The sequence below is a fragment of the Musca domestica genome, unplaced genomic scaffold (assembly GCF_030504385.1).
Source record: "Musca domestica strain aabys unplaced genomic scaffold, Musca_domestica.polishedcontigs.V.1.1 7, whole genome shotgun sequence".
Classification (NCBI taxonomy): Eukaryota; Metazoa; Arthropoda; class Insecta; order Diptera; family Muscidae; genus Musca; species Musca domestica.
In genome coordinates, this window is record NW_026712383.1 from 5,850,954 (window position 1) to 5,875,837 (window position 24,884).

At 37.0% G+C, this 24,884-nt stretch overlaps 4 protein-coding genes across 5 annotated transcripts; 3 read left to right on the forward strand and 1 right to left on the reverse strand.

Moving 5' to 3' along the window:
* The first annotated feature begins 7,256 nt into the window (after window positions 1-7,256).
* LOC101896611 (uncharacterized) lies at window positions 7,257-8,540 on the forward strand. 2 transcript variants are annotated; one of them, XR_009343979.1, is made up of 5 exons: window positions 7,257-7,381; window positions 7,438-7,566; window positions 7,623-7,797; window positions 8,002-8,207; window positions 8,276-8,540. XR_009343979.1 is itself a non-coding variant. In XM_011297646.3 (5 exons), exons 1-5 carry the CDS (start codon window positions 7,362-7,364, stop codon window positions 8,488-8,490), a joined length of 798 nt encoding a protein of 265 aa, XP_011295948.2. In that variant the 5' UTR covers window positions 7,259-7,361; the 3' UTR covers window positions 8,491-8,540. The 2 variants fall into 2 exon arrangements, 1 of the variants encoding a protein (XP_011295948.2); XM_011297646.3 differs by having other exon boundaries at window positions 7,259-7,381; window positions 7,949-8,207.
* A 5,059-nt stretch (window positions 8,541-13,599) lies between these two features.
* On the forward strand, window positions 13,600-16,773 carry LOC109612401 (uncharacterized). The gene is made up of 2 exons (XM_059129923.1): window positions 13,600-16,609; window positions 16,669-16,773. Exon 1 carries the CDS (start codon window positions 13,603-13,605, stop codon window positions 16,414-16,416), a length of 2,814 nt encoding a protein of 937 aa, XP_058985906.1. The 5' UTR covers window positions 13,600-13,602; the 3' UTR covers window positions 16,417-16,609; window positions 16,669-16,773.
* Window positions 16,774-17,384: 611 nt separating this feature from the next.
* On the reverse strand, window positions 17,385-18,902 carry LOC101894300 (uncharacterized). Its single transcript, XM_005191701.4, has 2 exons — window positions 18,509-18,902; window positions 17,385-18,447 (listed from the first exon to the last, which is right to left on the reverse strand). The coding sequence occupies exon 2, from the start codon at window positions 18,427-18,429 to the stop codon at window positions 17,881-17,883; it is 549 nt and encodes a 182-aa protein (XP_005191758.1). The 5' UTR covers window positions 18,430-18,447; window positions 18,509-18,902; the 3' UTR covers window positions 17,385-17,880.
* A 1,906-nt stretch (window positions 18,903-20,808) lies between these two features.
* LOC101894129 (xaa-Pro aminopeptidase ApepP) lies at window positions 20,809-23,067 on the forward strand. Its single transcript, XM_005191700.4, has 2 exons — window positions 20,809-20,944; window positions 21,040-23,067. Coding segments are annotated over exons 1-2 (1,845 nt in total). The 5' UTR covers window positions 20,809-20,943; the 3' UTR covers window positions 22,884-23,067.
* Window positions 23,068-24,884: the final 1,817 nt, after the last annotated feature.

Genomic DNA, 24,884 nt, shown 5'->3' on the forward strand with positions numbered 1-24,884 from the left:
TGCATCTGAACCATACTGGAAGTGTTGTTATGTGTTATGTGATAAAATAGTGTAGGGAACGTTTTTAGTGATTCAATAATGGCGTTGCAAAGTATAAATAGTCCGTTGAAAAAAAAGAGGAATGCCAGATTACGAACTCTAAATACCAAAAATTTAGATAATTTCATTGAAAAATTTAGCAAACATCATAAAAATATCGAATATAGGGAGGGGGATATACGAGGACCCAGATCTGCACAGGCAATTTTCTATCATTGAAAGTAGTACCCATTGGGAACTTCAAATTCTAAATTTGAAATAATTCCTGTAAAAAGTGGAGCTATATAATAATTATACCTAACATGGGGAGGTACGGTTATATGAGGACGTTGACCTGTATAAGCAATTTTCTGTCGAGGATTAACAAACAGAATGACAAACATAATATCCAATCAATTTTACGCTGATCAAGAATAAATATATTTTGTTGGGTCTAAAATTATTATTTCGATGAGTTATAAACGGAATGACGAACTTAATATACCCTCTATACTATATATGGTGGAGGGTATAATAATTGATGTTACTTATTCATGGTGCATATTGAATATACACATTTTATATTTCATAGACTCACAATAAAATTATATCTAGAATAATTATACCTTTGATACTTTCCCCAAAAAAGTGTAAAGGCAGATTTTATGTTAGATTGGAAACGTTTTAAATTGGCAGTAAGAAAGGCAAACACATAATTTTCACTTGTGATATATACATTTTTAATGTAATTTTCTTAAAAACTATTGTACCTAGATATAAAGTTTCGTCTGAGATTTATAGTGAAATGTTGTGAAAACTATTTCTTCTTCTGGCATATTTCGCCCAGAAAGAAATTTTATTCAACTTTCAGGCGTCAAGATGAAAACAATGTATCAAAAAAATTATTTTTTTCACAATGACATCTGCATTTTAGTTTAAAAATAATAAACCCAACGAATTTGTAATTAATTTTAATTAATTAATTAATTCTTCAATATAAAATAAAGAAATGGTCTGACCTTTTGCTCATCGGACAGTTCATACTTAAATTAAACTTTTAATAACGAAAAACGATTTATATGTTCGACAACATCATTTTTTATCTATCGAAAATATATAATAACCGGCCATATTCCACTAAATTTTCTCCGTATTTATTGAAAAATTGAATCGCACATCTGCTGGATTTTTCTAATAATTCAAAATTGACATGAGACGAAAAATAATATTCTTTCGAAAAAATGTTTTAAATTGACTGCATTATTCTGCTCTGTTTGGCAATATATAGGTCAGGGTCACATGTAACCCTTTCAAGTGCCGTCCATTCCTTTCTTAATCAATTTGACTCACCTTAAAAACATTAACAAGTGCACATTATTTTACGTATGGGTTATTTTTAAGAAAAAGTGAAAGGGTCCTATTTTTGTACTTTAATTAAACCAAAAGAAATATGATTCTGGATTGTTACGACCTGTACTTTGGTGTATATAACATGTAGATATGAATTCAGTTTGATATATCTTGAAATTATTCAAATATATATTGTTGCATGGTTTTCTATTGCATGTCAATTTTAAAAATAAGATACATAAATAGTTCTACCATTCCATATACACTTCCTATGGATCGGTTCCAGAATCTGCAAGAGTCTGCTATCTTTGCAAATTGTTTTCGATATAGATAGAGGGAAATTTGGTTATCATAGTAAAAAAATTATCATAAAGGCCAATGGACTACAACTAGCCTTTTTAGGTTTTTAATGAGAAAAAATACTAATTTCAAATCTTTTACCTTCAAATGTAATGCAAAGTTGCATTTTGGCATTTCGGAATTATCAGATAAAATTTCTTCCTTTCAAAATTTTCCTATATATACTAAATAATGATTTGTTCCAGATCTGCAAGAATGTAAAACTTGTTACTATGATAATCGATTTTTCCTATATGATATTGCAAAACTAATAGACTCTTGCAGGTTCTGGAGCAGAGCATATATTAATATTATAAGGTGATTTCAGATCCGCACCCAATATCTATCACCGTTGCTCCTTATAATTTGACAGTATAGGGTATTCCACCATCGATCTTATTTGTTTAATGTTATTCCTGGTTTTCCACATCCATAATTAATAACCATTCAATGCATTTGGTAAAAGAACAACAACCAGAAGATGAATTAAATCATCGTTCCATCATCGTCGTCGTCGTCATCATCATCATCATTGCCATTGTCATCTTCATGGTGTTTGATTTCCGTCTTCTCGTGGATCAATACCCTCTTGACTTGATGTTGTTACATGTACATAATTAGTCTTGCTTCTTATGCATGCCTGTGTGTGTGTGTGAGTGTATATTTGTTTTGTAAACAATTAAATGATTAACTTATTTAAATCTGATTACATTGATGCGAAATCTTCTTAAACTAATGCAATGAAATATTTTAAATTTTAAACTGACCAAGGAAGTTTTTTGTTTGAAATCGTATGGCGGAAGGAAACGTTTTAGAATGCAACGAAATTAAGTTGAGAAGATGAGCTGCTTGTTCTCAATAATGACAAAAATATTTAAGATGATCCCTTGATTTTCATGCCATAGGAAGTTTAAGCAATGTAGAAAAAAAATGGAAAATATCAATTTGCGGGATGTACTAAAGAACAAAATATAAAATGCGTAAAAATTTAGCACCACCGAGATGGGTGTGCCCCGGCCCCTGGTCCTCTATTGACTACGTTGGTGTATAACATAATAAAAATAATTATCTAAAATGTAACGTTTTAATACTGAAGTGTCTAAAACCTTAGGTATTTGAATTTTAAATAAATCGATAGGAAGAGATGTGGCTCTCAAGCGTTAAGTTAGTTCTGGTTTTATCTGGAAAAACTATTTCAGTTAAAATTACTGTTGTGTATGATTACCAGTTTTTTAATAATTGACAATAGAACTTGGATTTTATTTGAAGTAGCAATTCTTGCATTTATGTGCAGACTCCCCAAGTACGTTTAGATTTACTAAATCGAGTGAATTTCAACTGTCAACTGCATTGCAAATACGTCAAATACAATTCACTGGATTTGAGAGACGATTTTTGACGTGTATACAGTTGAAATCCACTCGATTTAATAAGTCTAAACGTTCTTTGAGATTATTTTTTAGAGTAGGCCGTTATATATATTGTTATATCCTCAGCCGTATGGCTACAGAGGGTATATATCATATGAAATAACGGTTTTAGACCCTCAAGGGTGAGTTAAAAAACTGCAACAAAGTCAAACGCCATAATTTTTACATTTTTTTATAATTTATTGAATGAAAGCAAAAAATGTGTCGGCAATAGCGTCAACTTTTAGAATAAGTTTAGATTTGCTCGAATTGGCCACCTTTGGCATGCATTATGGCCTTCAAACGGCCAATGAAACCGTCACACGCTACCCGAATGTTGCTCTGCGGTATTTTGGTCCATTCCCGGCGAAGCGCTTGTTTGAGGCGATCAAGACTTTGGTATTTTTTAGTGCCAACTTTGCTTTCCAAAATACTTCAGACACAATAGTCCAACGGATTGGTATCCGGAGATTTTGATGGTCATTGTGCGCTGGAAATGAAGCGAGGAACCTCATTTTGTAACCATTCTTGGGTGGCGCGTGCTGAGTGCAATGGTGCTGAGTCCTTTTGGAATGTCCAAGTCCAAATTTTTGCCAAGGGTTTAATACACCCTTCAGAATGTTTTCATGATAAGCGGAGAGCGACCATCGGCTGCTATGGCAGCCCACACAATCTCCATGGCCGGCGCTTGAGTTATGGTAGCCAATCGAAGGTGCACATTTTCAGCTGACCTCTATGGCAAGTAAACACGATGACCATTTTGTGTGTTTACAAACTGCTGGACAACGAATGTTTTCTCATCGGAGAAAACCAAATTTGGCAGTTCAGCACTTTCGGCTAAGCGACGCAACTCTTTAGTTCTTTTTAGTCTCCGAATGGAATATTGCCATTCGTCGCTGCTTTACTTTTCGAACCATGTCTGCTGATGTTGCTGTTTTCTTCCGTCCACTTCCTTGACCAGTATCACGGTAACGAGCGTTGGTACGAGACATAAAAGATTTATTCACATTTAAATGCTGAAGTGTTCTAACGATAGTCAATAGTGGTTTTCTAGCCAAATATAAAGAAATCACACTATCACGCTTGAATTCCATCACGAATAACTTATTTTCTAGAAAATCCTCACCAAAATGCTTTTTTTCGCTTGTAAACAATATAATAATAATATCAATGGAATAATGTTAACAACCGGCGGACGAGTAGCTTAGAAATGACAGCAGTTTGAAATTGGTTGCAGTTTTTTCATCTCACCCTGTACGTAAAATCTACTTGATTTGAGAATCGATTCCCGTTGAAATCCAATCGATTTAAAGTCCAAACGTTCTTTAAGATTTCATTTTCATTCATTTTTTTCTTTAAAAATTTATTTTTCATCGCTGTAAACATCTAAAATTATTTTCACAAGAAAATCCCTCATAGCACCGATTTACACCAAAATCTTTCCAATCCACATCAAAACCAAATAAAATACATAAATAATCACGCCATGCTCATTATCGGTTCGCTTTCAGATGCGAAATTTATTTTCTCCCCAAATTATGTTAGAATAAAAATCGCATAAATTCTGGACATGACAATGCCTAAACACGATTTCAGTGTTAAAAGCGGGAATTTATTGATGACAAAGTAAATTGATTATCATGAGTTGGCACACATTTTTTTTTGCGTCACAACTTCAAAGCAGAATTGGGTTATTTACTTTAGACAACGCACGTTATGTTGATAAGGGAAGAAAACAAACTCTGGAAAGGTTTTCGGGATCTTAAATAAATCTTTAACAACGTGCAGTTTTATTACAACTTCTTATCTCATGAGTATTGGCACCGCCTTCTATTCCTATCGACTGGGTTTGATACAATGCTGAAAAGCAAGATCATTAACTCCGGCCAGGGCAAGAGCACTGTTAAGAAACCTTGCAATAGGGGTTGCATCACTTGTTGCAACATTACATGAAATACGTATACGTAATATTCAGTAAAGCAATGAAATACTCAAGTACTAGCTTCCCGAGATGTTGTCTTCGATTTATTTAAAATATATCGACATTCATATCTTCCTGAGAAGAATAAACTTCCAAAAATGTCAAAATTATTGATGTGTGACAGAACTGACACTTGAAACCATTTCCATATTCTCTCACAGCGAAATCGAAAAAAAAAAACAAAAACAAGTTAAAATGTATCACTCGGTTTTGCCGACAGATGTATACTCTCAGCCAATGTTCTATTATTTAAAAATATTTTGACGCCACTTATGATTATTATATAGGCACCGAAGGAATGGGTCAATATTGGCCATTAAGTGTCTGACCTAAATTAATACGATATAAATATTGGGACGTGCCAGGTTTGGACAATATCAACTACTCCCATCACTTTGTATCAGATATGTGATCATTTTTAGAAAATGTTATAATGTGCGATACATAATCGACCGAAGTATTCCATTTGCACACCTCATCTAACACAAATAAAAATATTCTTATGGACAAAAATACAAGAAAATCGAACATTTATATATACTCATATCATAAATTCAAAATTCATCTGAGGTTTCTGGTTAAGAGAAATATTTAGATATAGCGAGTTGTTATTTTCGCGTTTTATGAGCTTCATTGTTATTCAAAATTTTGACCCTTTGTGGGGGAGGTACCAGAAGGAGTGAACCGATACATTCCATCTTCATCGCAAATCTTGTGTAAGTAGAAATAATGTGATGTGTGAAATATGAAGAGCACCGGATGCTTATTTCGGATTTTATAATCGCTTTGGTTATTTTAAATTTAGAACCTTTGTGGGGGAAGTACCAGAAAAAACAAGTAAAAAAGCAGTAAGTTCGGCCGGACCGAACTTTGAATACCCTCCACCATTTAGAACGAATTTGAAATTTTTCGAAAAAGATAACATTCGCCAACAATTCTGTTAATATTTTAAAAATACCGAATATAGCCGTTATATTTGTGCCTGTACGACGTGCACCTACATTGTCATTACCATATTCAAATTCGAAACATGAAATAAACGGTGAATAATGTAGCCAAAATCATCAAAATACCGTAACCGTAATCATGAAACTACTACTGTGAATAATGACGCTAAAATCATCCAAATACCGAATATTGGGAGGTGCCGTTATATGGGAGCTATACGAAGACGTGGACCTGTACAGACAATTTTCTGTCTCAGGCTGTAGTATCCATTTCGAACTTCAAATGCCAAATTTGAAACAATTCCGGTGAATAATGTCGCTAAAATCATTAAAATACCGAATATCGGGAGGTACCGTTATATGGGGGCTATATGAAAACGTGAACCTACATGGTCCATTTACGAACATAACCTGCCTACTGGCAAAATAAACGTGTGTGCAAGCCTTCTATCTCAATTCGTTCGAAGTATAGCGTGATTACAACGGACATAGCTAAATCGTCTTAGAATTTTACGCTGATCAAGAATATATATACTTTGTTGGGTCTAAGATCATTATTTCGACGAGTTACAGACGGAATGACAAAATGAATATACCTTCCATAGTATGGTGGATGTACCAACTTTGGATAAAATCGGATACTCCCTTCGGACGGACATCGCTAGATCGACTCCAAATGTCCTGAAACGGATTTGGTTCAAAGAGACCAAGGGTCTAAAACCGTTATTTCGATGAGGCACGTTTTGGCCGTATCTGTAGCCATGTGGCTGAGGGTATAAAAACACTCAAGCACCTCTTCTACTAATTCACTTGAATATGTTGGTCTTATTTAGCAAATCCAAATGTCTTGAATCATAATGGAACCACTTTCGGATCCCCCTCTATTTTTGGACGCAAAACTCCGCAATAGCCTACGCAAGTACTATTATTTCCTACTATATTAGTATATGTCATTCTGCACTCGTTATTTGTGTATGTACTTTCAGGATGGATTGATGAATCTAACCCAAACTCATGAGTTTTGCAATCACCACATTTTTTGCTTTGTAATAAATTCGCTTGATTTAAGATTTAAACTATATTATTACCTATTTGTTTATGCTATTCCAATAACCTTTTATAGAAACACCTTGTTTCCAAATTTTCGAATAGTGCTGTCAATATGATTAACCTTTAATGTTGGTATTGTTATTTAATGTCATTATTATTTTTTTAAATTAAATTAGAAGGAAAACTTTCTTGGCACATCTTTTTTTCCCCTACTAATTTCTATAAAATTCCTTATTTCAATATTTCCCTTCTATTTCAAATAGCGCTATGGTCCAGAATAAAAATCAGTGAATAATAGACATATGTAAAACCAAACAGATTTTATTTTTCTCTATTTTTCCAGAAAATTTAGTAACGTTCATGAATCGCCACGACTGCAAAGAAAATCTCAATTCACAGTAAATGTTTCGCAACAGCGTAGCCCTCGTACCGTGGTGCCCAATGACGGTTTAAATGGGCTAAAAAGCCAGACGTGAGTATCAACTTTTTGTAAAAAAGATTTAAAGCAGAAGATTTTTTCTTTTTCAGAATAATGCCAGTGGAAGGGCCCAGGGCATTGACAGTGAGTACAACGGGAGAAAAGCATTATGAGCCTTTAAGTAAATACAAGAGTGAAAGGGAAACAAACACAGGTGAAAGACAGGAGAGAATGAATTCCAAGGACAAACCAATCGGCGGCTTTATGAAGCAGAAAAAGGCTAAGGTATTTGTGTATTTCACAGAATAAATTTAAAGAATCCACTTACAAATGTTAAACTACGGGTTGGCCTAGTTCCCTAATCCCTTTTTTTTTAAATTCATGTCTTTATATTGTTTTTATTTTATTATCATTAACAATGTTCAATATTCCCCAGCTCTTGTGCAGATATTTCTATCGAATGACCCAACCTAAATGTACTCCTTATAGAATATTGGGAACTTCCAAAGAATCTGGCAATAGGACTTATGCTGATAAACAAACAAATACCGGGTCAACTTTGTCAAAATACATTTATGCCCCATACATGACGGAGAATCCAAGAAAGCATTTTGAACCAACTTTAATTCCTCAGAGAATACCTAATAACCTCTTAGTTACAAGAAAACAAAAACCTTATGCAAAATATTATGCCGGTAAGAATAAGATATACATAAACATCCTTTATCATTTTATTGTCTCCCATTTATCCTTTCCCCAATAGATTTCCGAAAGATAACTTCGCTACTAATACTCGTGACTTTATTATTTTGGCTACTTTCCTCTTTGCGAGAAAGTGATTTCTATTCATTATTATTTCATAATGTTTCAAATACTTTTTCACGTTGGTACTCTGCAACCGAAGAAATACCCAAAACTGAATTTGAAATTCTGCTTGAGTTTCTCACAAATATATGGGCAAAATTAGTAACACTTTAAGATGGTCAACAAATTATTACAAAAATATATTATTGAAAAAATTGTTTTTATGTCCTCTTATTTCATTAAGGTTCATTTGCATAGAAACTATCCCACATTTGGGGTAGGATGAATAACAAACAAACGAAATCAATGCAAATAATACTCATTTTGTTGTTCTGAATGAAAGAGCTTAATACGCAATATCTTGTGCCTTGTAATAAAAAGAACTTAATCGACTTTTAACAGCTCATTTATGGGAGGTGTGTGCGCGCCTTGTTTTTGTTATTACCAAAATAATCTGTTATATAAAAATATCATTTTGGATGTTTTTTCCAATAACTTTGGCTTGCATAACACAATAACAAGCAAAAAGGATATAACAATTAAAAACACACTCGAATAAAATGTTCTGTGCCTTCATAAATGACGATTTGTGTAGGTTGGAGGTTGAAAGACCTTAAAAATCTAATATGGGCTACCTAGTCTTAGAGACCACATTATGGTTGTCTTTAAAGAAAGGTGATTTATAGATGATTGTACAGACGTCCTCAAAGTCGTCCTTACAGTCCCCTTTATAGATGACCATGCAGTCGTCTTTAAAGACGACCATGCAGCCGTCTTTTTACAGTCGTCTTTATAGACAAACTTACAGTCGTTTTTATAGACGGCCATAAAGTCGTCTTTATAGACGACCTTAAAGTCGTCTTTACAGACGATCTTCAAGTCCTCATTATGGATGACCTCAAAGTCCTCATTATGGACGACTTTAAAGCCGGCTTTGTGGATGACATTTAGATACTCTTTATAAATACTCTTTAAGCCATCTCTATAAATGACCTTTATAGACGACCTGAAAGTCGTCTTTAAAGATTATCCTAAAGTCCACATTACAAACGACATTAAAGTGGTCTATACAGCGTGAGATAAAAAAACTGCAACAAAGTCAAACGCCATAATTTTTACATATTTTTTTTTAAATTTTATTGAATGAAAACAAAAAATGTCGGATATAGCATCAAATTTTAGAATAAGTTTAATAAGTTTGTTCGAATTGGTCACCTTGGGCACGAATTATGGCCTTCAAACGGCCAAAGAAACCGTCACACTCTGTCCAAATGTTGCTCTGCGGTGCTTTGGCCCATTCCCGGCGAAGCGCTTGCTTGAGGTGATCGACACTTTGGTATTTTTTAGTGCCAACCTTGCTCCAGACACAATAGTCCAACGGATTGGTATCCGGAGATTTTGTGGCGATTGTGCGGAGGAAGTTAAGCAAGGAACCTCATTTTGTGACCATTCTTGGGTGGCGCGTGCTGAGTGCGACGGTGCTGAGTCCTGTTGGAATGTCCAAGGTCTGCGGCCAAAATGTTTGCGTGTCCAAAGTTTTAATACACACTCCAGAATATTTTCGCAATAATATTTGGCATTTATTCTGATTCCACGTTCGAATAATACGAGCGGAGAGCGACAATCGACTGTTATGGCGGCCCACACCATCACCATGGCCGGCGCTTGAGTTCTGGTGGCCAACCGAAGGTCCACATTTTCAGCTGACCTCTATGGAAAGTAAGCACGATAATCTTATTTGTTTACAAACTGCTGGACAACGAATGTTTTCTCGTCGGAGAAACCCAAATTCGGCAGTTCACCACTTTCGGGCAAGCGAAGCAACTCTTTAGTTCTTTTGAGTCTATTTTCTTTTCGTTGCGGTGTAAGTTCTTGCACTTTTTGGAATTTCAATGGCTTTACCCCGAGCTCATTTTTCAATATTTGCCGAATGGAATATTGCGATATGTTTAGCTCACGAGCCATTTTTCGGCCACTGCGACGCAGGTTTCTATCAAGTAGCTTCTTTACTTTTCGAACCATTTCTGCTGATGTTACTGTTTTCTTCGATGACGTCGGGCTACGCTACCAGTATCACGGTAACGAGCGACGGTACGAGACACAAAAGCTTTATTCACATTTGTTGTAGATCAGGCCTATTATTTGATGTTATCGATAATTGTTATTTTGATTCTATCGATTATTATTTGCATTGTCACTTTGTATTGAATTACCGCAGTTTGCTGATTCCTCTTTCTTTGCATATTTGTGCTTATCGTTGCTGAGCGCAATTAGCTCATTTTAAATTTGATATTCGTTGAAGAAGGAGGCGCAAAACTGCGGTAAGTGTCCGTCATTTATATTTGTATTTTTTGGTAAATTAACAGTTATGTTTTCGTAGAAATAAACGCAGCAACAATATAAACGTGTTTTATTGTCCGTTTAACGCAAGCCTCCTGCCCTTCTAGCCGCAGTCAGCAACATTTTTTTATTTCGCATTTTGCTGTTATTGTATGTTGCAGTTTTTTGTATTTTCATACAAAGAACTGAGTTTGTTGCCGTGGTAATTGTTGGTGGACACAAAATAAGCAACCTTTTGGAAAATGTTACAGCATACTCCACCACGCCGGAGTCCTCGTCTGCAAGGAAATATAAATGCAGATGCTGTAACAGATGATCATCCTGATCAGACTCAGCCAGAGTCAATGCTAATTAGTGTCACAAACAAAACAACCACACAAACTGCCGGAGGTAATATTAAAAGTGGGGAACAGCCTATAACCTCACGTGTTGTGCAGCCAGCACCTATTTCCTCCATGGAATTAAATGGAAATCCAGCCACTTCAGTAAGTGGCCACCAACAGCAAACTATCGGACAGAAGATGTCAGTGCCGATGTCGACTACAAGTCCTGCCAGTCCATCAGAGATGCAAAGACAAGTCAACCTATTGAAAAGCCAGCTATCGGAAACACAAAAGAAGCTGACCAACAGCAACCGCCAATGCCATGAACTCCAAAATGCACTCCGAAACGTATCATACCAATTGCCCAACCACACACACATATACAACCGCCGCCATGTTTCAGCCTGTAGCAAGCACCAGAGCCGTTATGCCGTCGACGTACGCTGCCTCAGCAATTGGAAACTTAACTGCAGCGACAGTGGCGAGCGCATCCTCTGCCGCGATGCCACTACTACAATCAGCACCAACTGCAGCCAGCAGTAATGCCAGCGCTGCTACGACCTGTTCAATGCCATTATGGGAGCCATTGCAAAATTTTCAACACTTTGATACTTTTCCAAATCCAAGCATACCTGCGATCACAATGCCAAGAAAAATTCAAGATTTGCCAGAATTCAGTGGTGATCCAGACGACTGGCCATTATTTTATACAGCTTTCAACCAGTCAACTGCAGCATATGGTTACACGAATTTGGAAAATAATCAACGTTTGCACAAGTCGCTCAAAGGTGAAGCCAGAGAAGTCGTCAAATCACTGCTTATTCATCCTGACAACGTCGACGACATAATTAAACAACTCTGTTTTAGATTTGGTAGACCGGAGCAGCTCATACATAGTCAGTTACGCCAAGCCAGGGAATTGCCTCAGATTTCGGAAAATAACTTAGGGAAGTTAGTGCCATTTTCAACAAAAGTTAAAAATTTAGCTGTTTTCCTGCAATCCGTGAATGGACAAAATCACATTGCTAACCCTACACTTCTGGAGGAGTTGGTGTCGAAGCTTCCAATGAGTAAGAAATTAGAATGGGCCAGGGTAGCCACTCAAATTCAACCATATCCTACAATAATACATTTCAGCGATTGGCTTTGCGAGATTGCTAATTTAATATGCATAGTGCAGGATGTGGAATATAAAGACCAAAAGCGCCGTGTTTTATTGCATTCCACCGGACAACAAATACAATGCCCTATGTGCCAGGGCCAACATAGGATTTATGATTGCCGCCGGTTTTTAAACCTGAATGTTCCAGATAGATGGAAACAAGTTAAAAAAATCGTGCCTGTTTTTCCTGTTTGCACACTGGACATATAACCCGAGACTGTCGACGTAGACGAGTATGCCCTGAGGAAGGATGCGAGCGAAGGCATCATAAATTACTTCATGAGTGCACCACCCCCTGTGTTCCACCACCAACTTTGGCGAATCCTGATCCTAAATCTCAACAAAATGTTCTCAGTTGCAATTCCGAAGATAAGAAGAAACTTCTTTTTAGGGTTCTGCCTGTAACATTGTACGGGAACAATTGTTCAATGGAAGTCTACGCCCTCTTTGATGATGGATCATCCATCACCATGATGGACAGCGATATTGCCGAAAAAATAGGGATAAGAGGAAAGAATACTTCGCTCAATGTTCAATGGTTCGGAGGCCGATCAGCCAGAGAGCCCGTGACATCCTTCAACATAAAAGTGAGTGGATCTGGTAAAAAGGGTTGCCATCTACTAAAAAATGTGTATGCAGTATCTAATCTCAACCTTCCGATGCAGTCCTTGAGTCAAGATGAAATTTTATCAGCCTTTAAGAACTGTAAATTTCCTCCCGTGAAACCCTACTCCAATGTAGTGCCAAAGCTTTTGATTGGATTGGACCACGCGTCTCTAGGGTTGCCATCGAATTGTAAAATAAATAATGAATTTGGACCATTTGCATGTAATACGGAATTGGGATGGGTTGTTTTCGGGCCATGTCACTCTTTATCCTCAATTCAGAAGTCATCTTTGTTTATTTCGGTGGAAAACAAAGACGAATTACATCAAATAGTAGCTGATTATTTTAATGTGGAAGGTATGGGAGTTAGATCTGCTCCTTTAGTTGAAAGCGATGATGATGTTAGAGCCAAGAGAATTCTTGAAGAAACCACTCAACGAATTGGAGATCGATTTCAAACTGGGCTGTTGTGGAAACAAGATGAGATTCGTCTCCCAGATAGTTACCCGATGGCACTTAGTCGTCTGGAAGGAATTGAAAGGAAGATGAAACGAGATCCCAAGTTCTCTGCGGCCTACAGGGAAATTATAGATAAATACATAGAGAAAGGATATGTTCGGAAACTACAATCAGACGAGGTACGAATTTCTAGTGAAAGAAAATGGTATTTGCCGCACTTCGGGGTAGTCAACCCGAACAAACCTGAAAAGTTAAGACTCGTTTTTGATGCAGCCGCCAAGGTAAACAATATTTCGCTGAATTCTATGCTGTTAAAAGGACCTCAAAATATAGCTTCCTTGTTGACTATACTGTATAATTTCCGCCGAGGCAAAATAGCAGATGGTGATATGTGAAATGTTTCACCAAGTTAAAATTCAGCCGAGTGATAGAGTTTCCCAGCGATTCCTATGGAGGGATGGAAATCAGAAAGAGCCACCGGGTGTATACGAGATGCAGGTCATGATCTTCGGTGCAGCCTGCTCACCATGCTCAGCCATTTTTGTCATGAAAGCAAATGCTAAAGAACATTTGCACTATAATCCAAGAGCGATTGAAGCCATTAGCGAGAACCATTATGTTGATGATTTTGTAGATAGCTTTGAAAGTGTAGATGAAGCTATCATTATTTCTAAACAAGTGAAAGAAATTCACAAAAATGGCGGATTTGAATTGAGGAACTTCATATCAAACTCGAAGGATGTCTCCCAGACACTTGATGGTAGTTTGAAAGCAATGCCGATTAATAACGGAGCAGAGAAGGTCTTAGGATTATATTGGGAGCCTTCTAGTGATACGTTTATGTTCAACTTAAAATTCAATCGAGTCGATTCATCCATAATTTCTGGAGAACTGAAACCAACAAAAAGGAAACTTTTAAGCATTATAATGTCTACATTTGACCCCCTTGGACTTTTGGGCCACTTTACAGTGGGTGGAAAATTATTAATGCGACAGATTTGGAAACACGATTGTCGATGGGATGATATTATTCCTGACGATTTACATGCCATATGGGAAAGGTGGAGAGGTCAGATGAAAAATGTTGCCAAATTTAGCGTCCCTAGACATTATTTTCAAACAGGTTTGCCAACATCACTACAGCTTCATATCTTTGTTGATGCCAGTGAGGATGCCTTTGCTGCAGTGGCATATTGGAGGTACATTTCGAATGAGTACACTGATACCAGCTTCATCACTTCTAAAATTAAATGTGCACCTCTGAAAAAAGTTACGATTCCGCGTCTGGAGCTACAAGCTGCCGTTTTGGGAACTAGATTAATGCAGACTATTATGTCATCTCATATTTTGACCCCAGAAAAGATTGTTTTGTGGAGTGACTCCACAACAGTGTTACGATGGATAGCCAGCAGCCACAGACAATATAAACAGTACGTCGCCCATCGAATTTCTGAAATATTGTCATCAACAAAAATAGAGAATTGGAGATGGGTTCCAACAAGTGAAAATGTAGCCGATGAAGGCACCAGGTCATTCAACAATATTGACTTTTCCATGTCGTCCCGATGGTTAAGAGGTCCTGCTTTCTTGAGAATGACTGAACATGACTGGCCTACTAGAGTAATTGACACCACCTGTGCTAATGATATTGAGGAAAATCATCCGAAAACATCATTATTGATTGTTGAGAATGATTTTATTGATTTTAACCGGTTTTCGTCATTTACAAGAATAATAAGGTCGACTTGTTGGATTATTCGTTTTGTGAAAAGATGCCGAAATATTTTTGACGATTCGGAACAGTATGGTCTCACGTCCCGTGAATTAAATTGCGCCGAAGAAATATTATGCCGCCTAGTACAAAGAGAAAGGTTTTCTGCCGAGTTAAGTTGCATTGAAAAAGGGCAGCCAGTTTCAAAGAACAGTAGTTTGATTAGTTTATCTCCCTATATTGATGGTAATGGTCTTTTAAGAGTATATGGAAGAATAGATGCTGCCAGCTACCTATCATACAACGTGAAAAGGCCAATAATATTGCCTAAAAATCATCAGTTTACGAAACTTTTAGTCATGCATCATCATCGCCAGATGATGCACCAAAATCACGAGGCTACGGTGTGTGAAATTCGAAAAAAGTATTGGATACCACAAGTACGTTCTTTGTTGAAGACAGTAGTTGCCGAGTGTTTTTTATGCCGATCTAGAAAATGTTTACCACGATTGCCCATCATGGGGCAGCTGCCATTAGACCGCCTTGATCCTAATATTCCGCCGTTCAAATATACAGGACTTGATTATTTTGGACCAATTACTGTAACAATTGGAAGGAGATCCGAGAAAAGGTGGGTAGCATTGTTTACATGCTTAACAATACGTGCTATACATCTGGAATTAGCGCATGACTTGTCAACGGATTCGTGTATCATTGCCATAAGGAATTTCATTAATCGTAGAGGTGTTCCAACCAGGATTCGTTCCGATAACGGGACAAATTTTATTGGGGCCAACGAGGAGTCTAAAAGATTCACCGAAGACTTTGATGCTAATAGAATCCAGAGTGAGTTATCCAAGAGAGGAATTGAATGGATTTTTAATTGTCCGGCTAATCCTTCGGAAGGTGGCGCTTGGGAAAGAATGGTACAGTGTGTGAAAAAAGTTTTGCGGCATACACTGAAAGAAATCTCACCTCGAGAACATGTACTACAGTCTCTTTTAATCGAAGCAGAGAATATAGTGAATTCCCGCCCACTAACTCACTTGCCAATAAGTCCTGATGAGGAGGAACCACTTACTCCTAACCATTTTTTAATTGGCTCGGGAAATGTTGCACCTACCCCGCCAGTGAATGAACCCGACGGGAAGCTTTTTTCCCTGAAAAAACAATGGAGAGTTCTGAGGTGTCTTCGAGATAGATTTTGGAAGCGGTGGATTGCAGAATACTTACCCACTCTCACCAGGAGAGTTAAGTGGTGTGAATATACTCAACCAATCAGTGCTGGAAATGTGGTTTTCATCTGCGACCCAAATGTTCCAAGGAGTCAATGGCGGAGAGGTTTGGTCACTTGTGTCTACACGGGTACGGATGGTGTGCCAAGAAGAGCTGATGTGAAGACTTCGTCCGGAGTACTGCAACGTCCGGTATCCAAGTTAGCTGTTTTGGACATAGAAATTAGTGAAGCTGATCGCTCCACGGGGGTGGGGGTGTTGTAGATCAGGCCTATTATTTGATGTTATCGATAATTGTTATTTTGATTCTATCGATTATTATTTGCATTGTCACTTTGTATTGAATTACCGCAGTTTGCTGATTCCTCTTTCTTTGCATATTTGTGCTTATCGTTGCTGAGCGCAATTAGCTCATTTTAAATTTGATATTCGTTGAAGAAGGAGGCGCAAAACTGCGGTAAGTGTCCGTCATTTATATTTGTATTTTTTGGTAAATTAACAGTTATGTTTTCGTAGAAATAAACGCAGCAACAATATAAACGTGTTTTATTGTCCGTTTAACGCAAGCCTCCTGCCCTTCTAGCCGCAGTCAGCAACAACATTTAAATGCTGGAGTGCTCTAACGAACTCCACTTGTGGTTTTCCAGCCAAATATAAAGAAATCACACTATCACAATTGAATTTCATCACGAATAACTTTTTTCTGAAAAATTCTCACCAAAATGCTTTTGTACGCTTGTAAACAATATAATGAGCTGTCACTGGAATAATTTTAACAGCTGTAGGACTAGTGGCTTAGAAATGACAGCAGTCTGAAGTTGGTTGCAGTTTTTTCATCTCCCCCTTTTCATCTGACCCATTTGTGGGAGAGGTACCTGAAAGAGTGGTACGATATATAACATCTTCATAGCAGGACTTGTATTGATAGAAATATTTAAATATGTGAAGTTAAGAATAAATCGGATGCTTATTTCGCACATTATGAGCGTTTTGGGTTATTCAAAATTTTGACCCCTTCGTTGAATACGCTTGTAACCAATATAATGAGCTGTCACTGGAATAATTTTAACAGATGTCGGACAAGTGGCTTAGAAATGACGGCAGTTTGAAGTTGGTTGCAGTTTTTTCATCTCCCCCTGTATATATTACCTTAAAGATGATTACAAGCATCCCTATGAAAGACTTCAAATCAACACATTTTCTTCTCCCATGACATGTACAAAAACTCAACATTTCATTTTCATAAGAAAATATGCATTTATTTATTTATCTTTCTATTATGTTGTACAGAAAACATTTCTGGGGAAAATAATATTAAAACAATTATTCATTAATTAAAAGCTGAGCTCTTGTTGTGATTCATAATCAATGCTCTTTGTATTTTGAGCGTCTACTGGTATTGATTAATATTTGTTTGATCAACTATCTGGGCTTTGGATACTGTCTATTCTTTTTTATTTGGAGATTTGTTTTAAAAATAATTGCGCCTGGCTCATTTCTAGAATATTTAATTGATATCTAAATTCATCAGGGGTTTTTCTTTCTAAAATATGCCTTAAAAGTGGTGCTTTGCTTGTTAAAAAATACATGCATAAATTTCACATTGGTTTTTTGTTTTTGGTTTACAATAAAAGCATTTCTTGTTTGCTTGGCGTAAAAATATTCTTACAAAATATATAAATATATAAGTGCAGATAATAATTAATATTATATAGTATAACAATTTATTCAATATAGACTAGTTTTCTTCATGATACGCAAAAATTCATCCTGATTCACTTCACCATCATTATCTAGATCCGCTTCATCGATCATTTCGCGCAATTCCTCATCGGTTAGGGTTTCGCCCAGCTCGCGAGCCACACGCTTGAGGTTTTTAAATGATATCTTGCCCGTATCGTCATCGTCGAACAAACGGAAGGCCTTAAGTATCTCTTCTTTGGTATCCTTTTCCGCCATTTTCATGGTCATCAAATGCAGAAAATCATTAAAACTTATTTTTCCATCTTTACCATCGATTTCGGCTATCATGCGTTTAATCTCCTCTTTTTTCGGTTCAAAACCCAAAGCTCGTATGGCCACTTTTAGTTCTTTGACTTCAATGAATCCGGTACAGTCAACATCGAATAGATCAAAGGCTTCTTTGATGTCCTGTTTCTGGGCATCGGATAGCTCAAACTTGGGCCCCGATTTTTTGCGGCCAGTACCAGTAACACCCACGGCAGTGGACTTTTTCGTTGTTGCTACTGCTTGTTCCTTCGAGGATGTACGTTCCATGTCTCTTATTAATGGAATCTATTAGAAAAATATTCAAACTTCAATTAATTTCAACTTCACACTCTCCAATCGTGCTCACCTTTTATTTGTTTATGGTAAATAATGGTAATACCCCGGTCTCTCTGTTATATTTTCGTTGTTAGGGATAGATAAAATGGTATCCTTTTTGTGTATTTATATAACTGCTGTTAGCTTAATATGCTTCCTTTTTCTTTCTTTTTATAGAGTATCGATTTGTTGTTGCTAGTTTGTTTGTTTTCCTATTTTCGAACTCACTGACAGTATACTCTATGCTCTATCCACCCCCAAAATTAATTTGTACTTCAAGTTTCAAATAATGTACATTAATTCAGAACAGGTGGTATATTTTTGTTTTCCCAAAAAAAAAAACAGTATCCTTCCTTGGAGTATAGCACGATGATGTGATGCCAGATTGCTTGAAAGCACATTGAAATAAGGAGACCAAACAAAATAAACGATAAAGATGTGGAATTAAAACAAAACACACACTATACCAAACAGGGTACTGAAAATCGAGAAACAGACACAGCTGATGAGTGTTATAGGGATTTACTAATTAAATTTAGTAAAGCAGTCAGGTGAGATAGGATTCTTAACTTATGATAATCTGTACACCGGTAACTGAATTACGGGTTTTATAAACGTTCGTCATATATTTGACGTGTAGTCAAAGAAATTGAAAATCTATTTTCACAGTTCGTCTGTTAATCAGCTGCATAAATTATTGGATGACGGCACCATGATATGAAAAAATAATTAGTTATTATCAGGGTACAATAAAAAGTTAAAGTAGAGCTACCAGCTGATTACAATTTTTTTCTAAGTGTGCCCGACTTCTGCCAATTTTGCATGGTAGAAGAATATAGGTAGACGCATCGAAACAGCTGCTGGGACAATGAACTGTCAAACCAATTTTGGAATTGAAAATGTTGAATGAAATTTTTTTAAACTTGTAAAAACTGTTGAAAAACACGAATTATAATAACCTCCGAATGACGTCGTATAAGAAAACATATAAAAATCTACTTATATTTGAAAATACATTTAATTTTTTTTGACATATCAATGCTCCCAAGCGTTGATGCATCTACCTGTATTCTTCTGCCATGCAATTTTGTGTATGTATATATTGTTTCGAAAAATGAAATTATTTTCATAATCCGTAATTGAAAGATACATACATTGCAGGACATGAAAATGATAAATATTTACAGTTATAATGCCACTTTTTATCTTGTGATTGCATGAGATTACCTTTTTAATTGTACCATGACAACAATGTTCGACGTAGCGTACACAAATAGTTAAATATTCCGCATTATGGTAAAATATTTTGTACGGCAGGTCCATATCTTAAAATCTACCAACATATTACTTTGTAAAAAATTATCATTTTTGAAATTCATCCAATTGTTACATTTTCTATTACGAAAATTTAATATTTTTGTATTATTCATTTCAATATTCAACACACAAGCAAAGGAATATTTATTTTATGATATTAGCTATTGGATTCAAGGCTGGCAAAAAATGAATTTTTTTATCATAATAACGGGCCTTATATTCAGTCAACTAGATAGACCAACCCATGGTACAATGAAGAGAAGGTAGGTCAACTTTAAAAAAATTGCAAGTATAGAGGTCTATCTGTTTGGCTTGTAATGTCAGAATTAGTATCAAAACAATAAAAAATCAAACTACTTGTTGCATTTATTTTGAATAAATAATTGAAACCCGCGATAACTGAATGAAAGGTCAACACTTCTTTTCAAAATCATGTACTATATATTTCTAAAGGATTATTTCGCTACAAAAACTCTAGATTTTGTCGATGCATGCGTTGAAATGAACATTTTGAAAACACCCGAATTTGAATGTTTTCTGAAAATTTTTTTTGTTATTGAAAAGAAAACGCATACATAAACAAATAAAGATGACATATTAGGCCACGAAAATAAAAAAATTAAAATCATATGGTATCATAGCCCTAGACCAACCTAGTTCACATGGACCAACCTAGTTCACACGCTGTTTTCAATGAATTGTTCAAACGAACTAGTTATTTCGTGAACTAGTAAAGGCGAGTTTACTTTAGGCAATTCATATTGTTTTCTTTTAAACTTGCATTGCACTTATTCGAGGCAATTTGTTTTCATCAAGTTTAGTCACTGCCTTTTATCTCGTTATTTTTGTATAAACATAAAAACACAAAAGAAATTATACACTCAATATTTTCCATTTACTTTCCCTTTACCGCTCTCCCTCTCTTTTCAAACAGAGAATTGCCGCAAGTAAACTTGCCTAATGTATATGCGGTCTATGCACCGCTACTGATATTGCGCGTATGTGTGTGTGCATTTTGCAATTATTTTCTTTATTTTGATTTACAATTCGGGCCAAAAAAACCGCACATATATCTTTACTCCATAATACACAAAGACACAATCGGGCGGCAGTGTGTGATAAGATTGGACAAACAACTAGTTAGCCGCAAGTACATATCAATTAGTTCATTCAATACAAATCAAACGTTTAAACCATTAATACACGTTATCCATCCATTTAATTTCTACAACACCGCAAAATCAGTGCGAATTATTATGAAAGACACGACGGAAATTCTAAAAAAGCTGCGTCAGCTGATGCAGTCCCATGGGCCGTCTCCTTTGGCGGCCTACATTGTGCCATCGGACGACGCGCATCAGAGTGAATATATTTGTCAGCATGACGAACGCAGAGCGTTTGTTAGCGGATTCGATGGCAGTGCGGGTACAGCTGTTATAACCGCAGACAAGGCACTTTTGTGGACTGATGGGCGTTACTATCAGCAGGCTCTCAAACAATTGGATTCCAATTGGGAACTGATGAAGGATGGCCTACCCACTACACCGAGTGTGGCCAGCTGGTTGGCTTGTAATCTGGCCAAAGACAGTAAGGTAGGAGTTGATCCAAAATTGTTTTCCTACCGCTTGTGGAAGCCCATTGAGAAAGAGTTATCTGGTGCTGATTGCTGTCTGATACCAGTTGAGGAAAATTTAGTGGATATTGTTTGGGGTGAGGAACAACCAAAGCAGACATCCAACCCCATTATTACATTGGACACTACATTTGCCGGTATGACGGTTTCGGATAAGTGGGCAAATGTCAAGGAAAAATTAACCGAGAAGAAGGCCCAAGCTTTGGTGGTCAGTGCTTTGGATGAAATTGCATGGTTTTTGAATTTACGTGGTTCGGACATTGATTACAATCCAGTATTTTTCGCTTACTTAATAATTACCCATGAAAAGCTGATGTTCTTTGTGGATTCAGCAAAGTTGCCTAGCGATTTCAAACAACATCAGTCCAGTAATGGTGTTGAGATTAGCATTTACAGTTACTCGGCCATTGGGGTGGTGTTGGGCCGTTTGACCGAGAACAATGCCGAAAGTAAAATCTGGATCTCCCCAGGTTCCAGTTACTACCTCAATGCATTGATTCCCAAGAAAATAAGACACCAGGAAATTACACCAATTGCATTGGCCAAGGCCATTAAAAATCCCATTGAAGTCGAAGGATTCATTAATTCCCACATACGTGATGGCGTGGCATTGTGTCAGTATTTTGCTTGGCTTGAACAAATGATTGCCCAAAAACAGCCGGTAGATGAGATCTCAGGTGCTACCAAACTAGAGGAATTTAGATCGAAGAAGGAACACTTTATGGGTTTGAGTTTCCCAACCATTAGCTCTTCGGGTCCCAACGGCTCGGTAATACATTATCATCCAGCCCAAGAGACAAATCGTCCCATCAACGACAAGGAAGTTTATTTGTGTGATTCTGGCGCCCAGTATAGAGATGGTACAACAGATGTTACACGTACCTGGCACTTTGGTGAACCTACCGATTTTCAAATGGAAACCTATACTCGTGTTTTAAAGGGCCAATTGGCTTTGGGTGCCACAGTGTTTCCCAAAAAAGTCAAGGGCCAAGTTCTGGATACCTTGGCCAGAAAAGCTCTGTGGGATGTGGGTCTGGATTATGGCCATGGCACGGGACATGGTGTTGGTCATTTCTTGAACGTACACGAAGGTCCCATGGGTGTGGGTATACGTCTAATGCCCGATGATCCTGGTCTACAAGAGAATATGTTCATTTCCAATGAGCCGGGTTACTATCAAGATGGTGAATTTGGCATACGCATTGAGGATATTGTGCAAATTGTTCCGGCCACGACAAAGCATGACTTCAATGGTCGTGGAGCATTGACATTTAAAACAATTACTTTGGCTCCCAAGCAAACCAAAATGATTAAGAAGGAACTATTGCTGCCAGAGGAGAAAAAATTGTTGAACGACTATCATCGTCTTGTTTGGGATACTCTGTCGCCAATATTGAAGAAAGAAGATGACAAACTTACTTTGGCTTGGCTAGAGCGAGAAACAAAAGAAATCTAAGAAATGGATGGCATTTAAACAAAATATAATCTTTGAAAAATTGTTTTTTTTTACATACATATGTACGTATATATACACTATAATAAGCGAATTTTTATAATATACCAATCTATCTATTTGTTGTTATTAAAGTATGCAGCCGGTCTTTTTTTAATAAAGCAACAAAGAAATAAATAAATGTATATATATTTGGCTTCATAACTAGTATTGCTTGCAAATGAATACTTTGTCTTGTTGCCATTGGCCCAACGGTAATTGTTTGGTAATTTTTCAATACTTGTTTTATCTATGGACGAATACCACAATTTATTGTGATTTTAAGTGTAATAAGATCAAGAGTTTTGTTTTTATCAATAAAAACTTTCTGATCGGAAATCTAATCTTGTGTACACATTCTGTGTTCCCATAATTTATGAAGATATGATATGGACTTTGTGAAACGACAAATCGAATGGGAAATTACAATGAGAATGGCAGATATTTGATAGCTGTAGAAACAAAAAAAAAACATTGGAAGCACCCTCAGAGGTGTTGAAAATAAAAATGAATCGACTTTTTAGGACGAACTCGAATATGATTACTGCCCTGCTTGGATTCAATTCTGTACATAAGTAGACAACAGTAATATTTATCGCCGATTTTAATCCTGCGTCGTCGCACGAGTCTTTCAGACAGTGTTACTCAAACCACAATCTCATGAATACGCATATTCCTACTTGAGGGATACAATGATACAAAGGAAATTGGCCGAAGGTGGTGAACTGCCGAATTTAGTTTTCTCCGATGAGAAAACATTTGTTGTCTAGCAGTTTGTAAACAAACAAAATGATCGTGTTTACTTGCCAAAGAGGTCAGCTGAAAATGTGCACCTTCGGTTGGCCACCAGAACTCAAACGCCGGCCATAGTGATGGTGTGGGCCGCCATAACAGCCGATGGTTGCTCTCCGCTCGTATTAATCGACCGTGGCATCAGAATAAATGCCGAATATTATCGCGAAAATATTCTGGAGGGTGTATTTAAGCCTTGGGTACGCAAACATTTTGGCCGCAGACCTTGGACATTTCAACAGGACTCAGCGCGCGCCACCCAAGAATGTTTACAAAATGAGGTCCCTCGCTTAATTTTCAGCGCACAATGTCCACCAAAATCTCCGGATACCAATCCGTTGGACAATTTTGTCTGTAGAATTTTGGAAAGCAAGGTTGGCACTAAAAAAATATCAAAGTGTCGATCACCTCAAGAAAGCGCTTCGCCGGTAATGGGTCAAAATTTGCTTCTGCTGTTTTTTTCTTCTTGGCCTGCGATTTTTCCCCAGACTTCAGTAACATCTTCAAGCAATCCGACCTCCCTGATACGCCCGTTATCTTTTACTTTTTATTTATCGGGCAAATCTGAGCTCAGGTTATGGCACAATTGCGGTCAGGATTTTTTGCTGTCTTTTTTCGAACTATTCCTGAAATAACGACACAATGCAGAGCTTCTACAGAGACAGAAGTAGAGCTACGTTAATGATAAATACATAATCCTGTTTCAGTTTCAGAAGATTCTTCAGCACACATATTCGCCTTAGGTGAGCTGCGAATTAAATAAGCAATCGCTGAGTGGTCAGAGAGAGTCTCGGCTTAAACCAGCGATTCTATGAGTGACTTGGCGATTTTTCGGCTCCCTTAAAATTAAAAAACTTCCCTGGCGTCCCCATCATCTACCGCTGGGGTGTTATGTGACTTAGAGCCCATCAGTGTTTCAGCTTTGCTGCGTCTTTATTCTAATAGAGTTTCGTTGATACCTGGGCGCCTCAACCAATATCAGGTTTAGCTCGACCCCAGTCCCCTCAAAAACTAAGACTTGTGGAAGGTCTTGTTAGATCAGGTTAAAGGATGCGTTAACAACCATTCCACTGGGAGACCTGCTGGTCCATCGTTTTCATCCTTAAATTAAAGAAAAAAGGTGACACAAAATTATAGAAATAATGTCCGATCCACGAAGAGACTTGTGTGTCG

Coding starts and splice junctions, on each gene's coding strand:
- LOC109612401 (XM_059129923.1), top strand. CDS start 13,603: ATGTTTCACCAAGTTAAAATTCAGCCGAGTGATAGAGTTTCCCAGCGA.
- LOC101896611 (XM_011297646.3), top strand. CDS start 7,362: ATGGTCCAGAATAAAAATCA. Junction 7,382..7,437: donor ATGGTCCAGAATAAAAATCA/GTGAATAATAGA, acceptor CTATTTTTCCAG/AAAATTTAGTAACGTTCATG. Junction 7,798..7,948: donor TGAAGCAGAAAAAGGCTAAG/GTATTTGTGTAT, acceptor AATATTCCCCAG/CTCTTGTGCAGATATTTCTA.
- LOC101894300 (XM_005191701.4), bottom strand. CDS start 18,429: ATGGAACGTACATCCTCGAAGGAACAAGCAGTAGCAACAACGAAAAAG.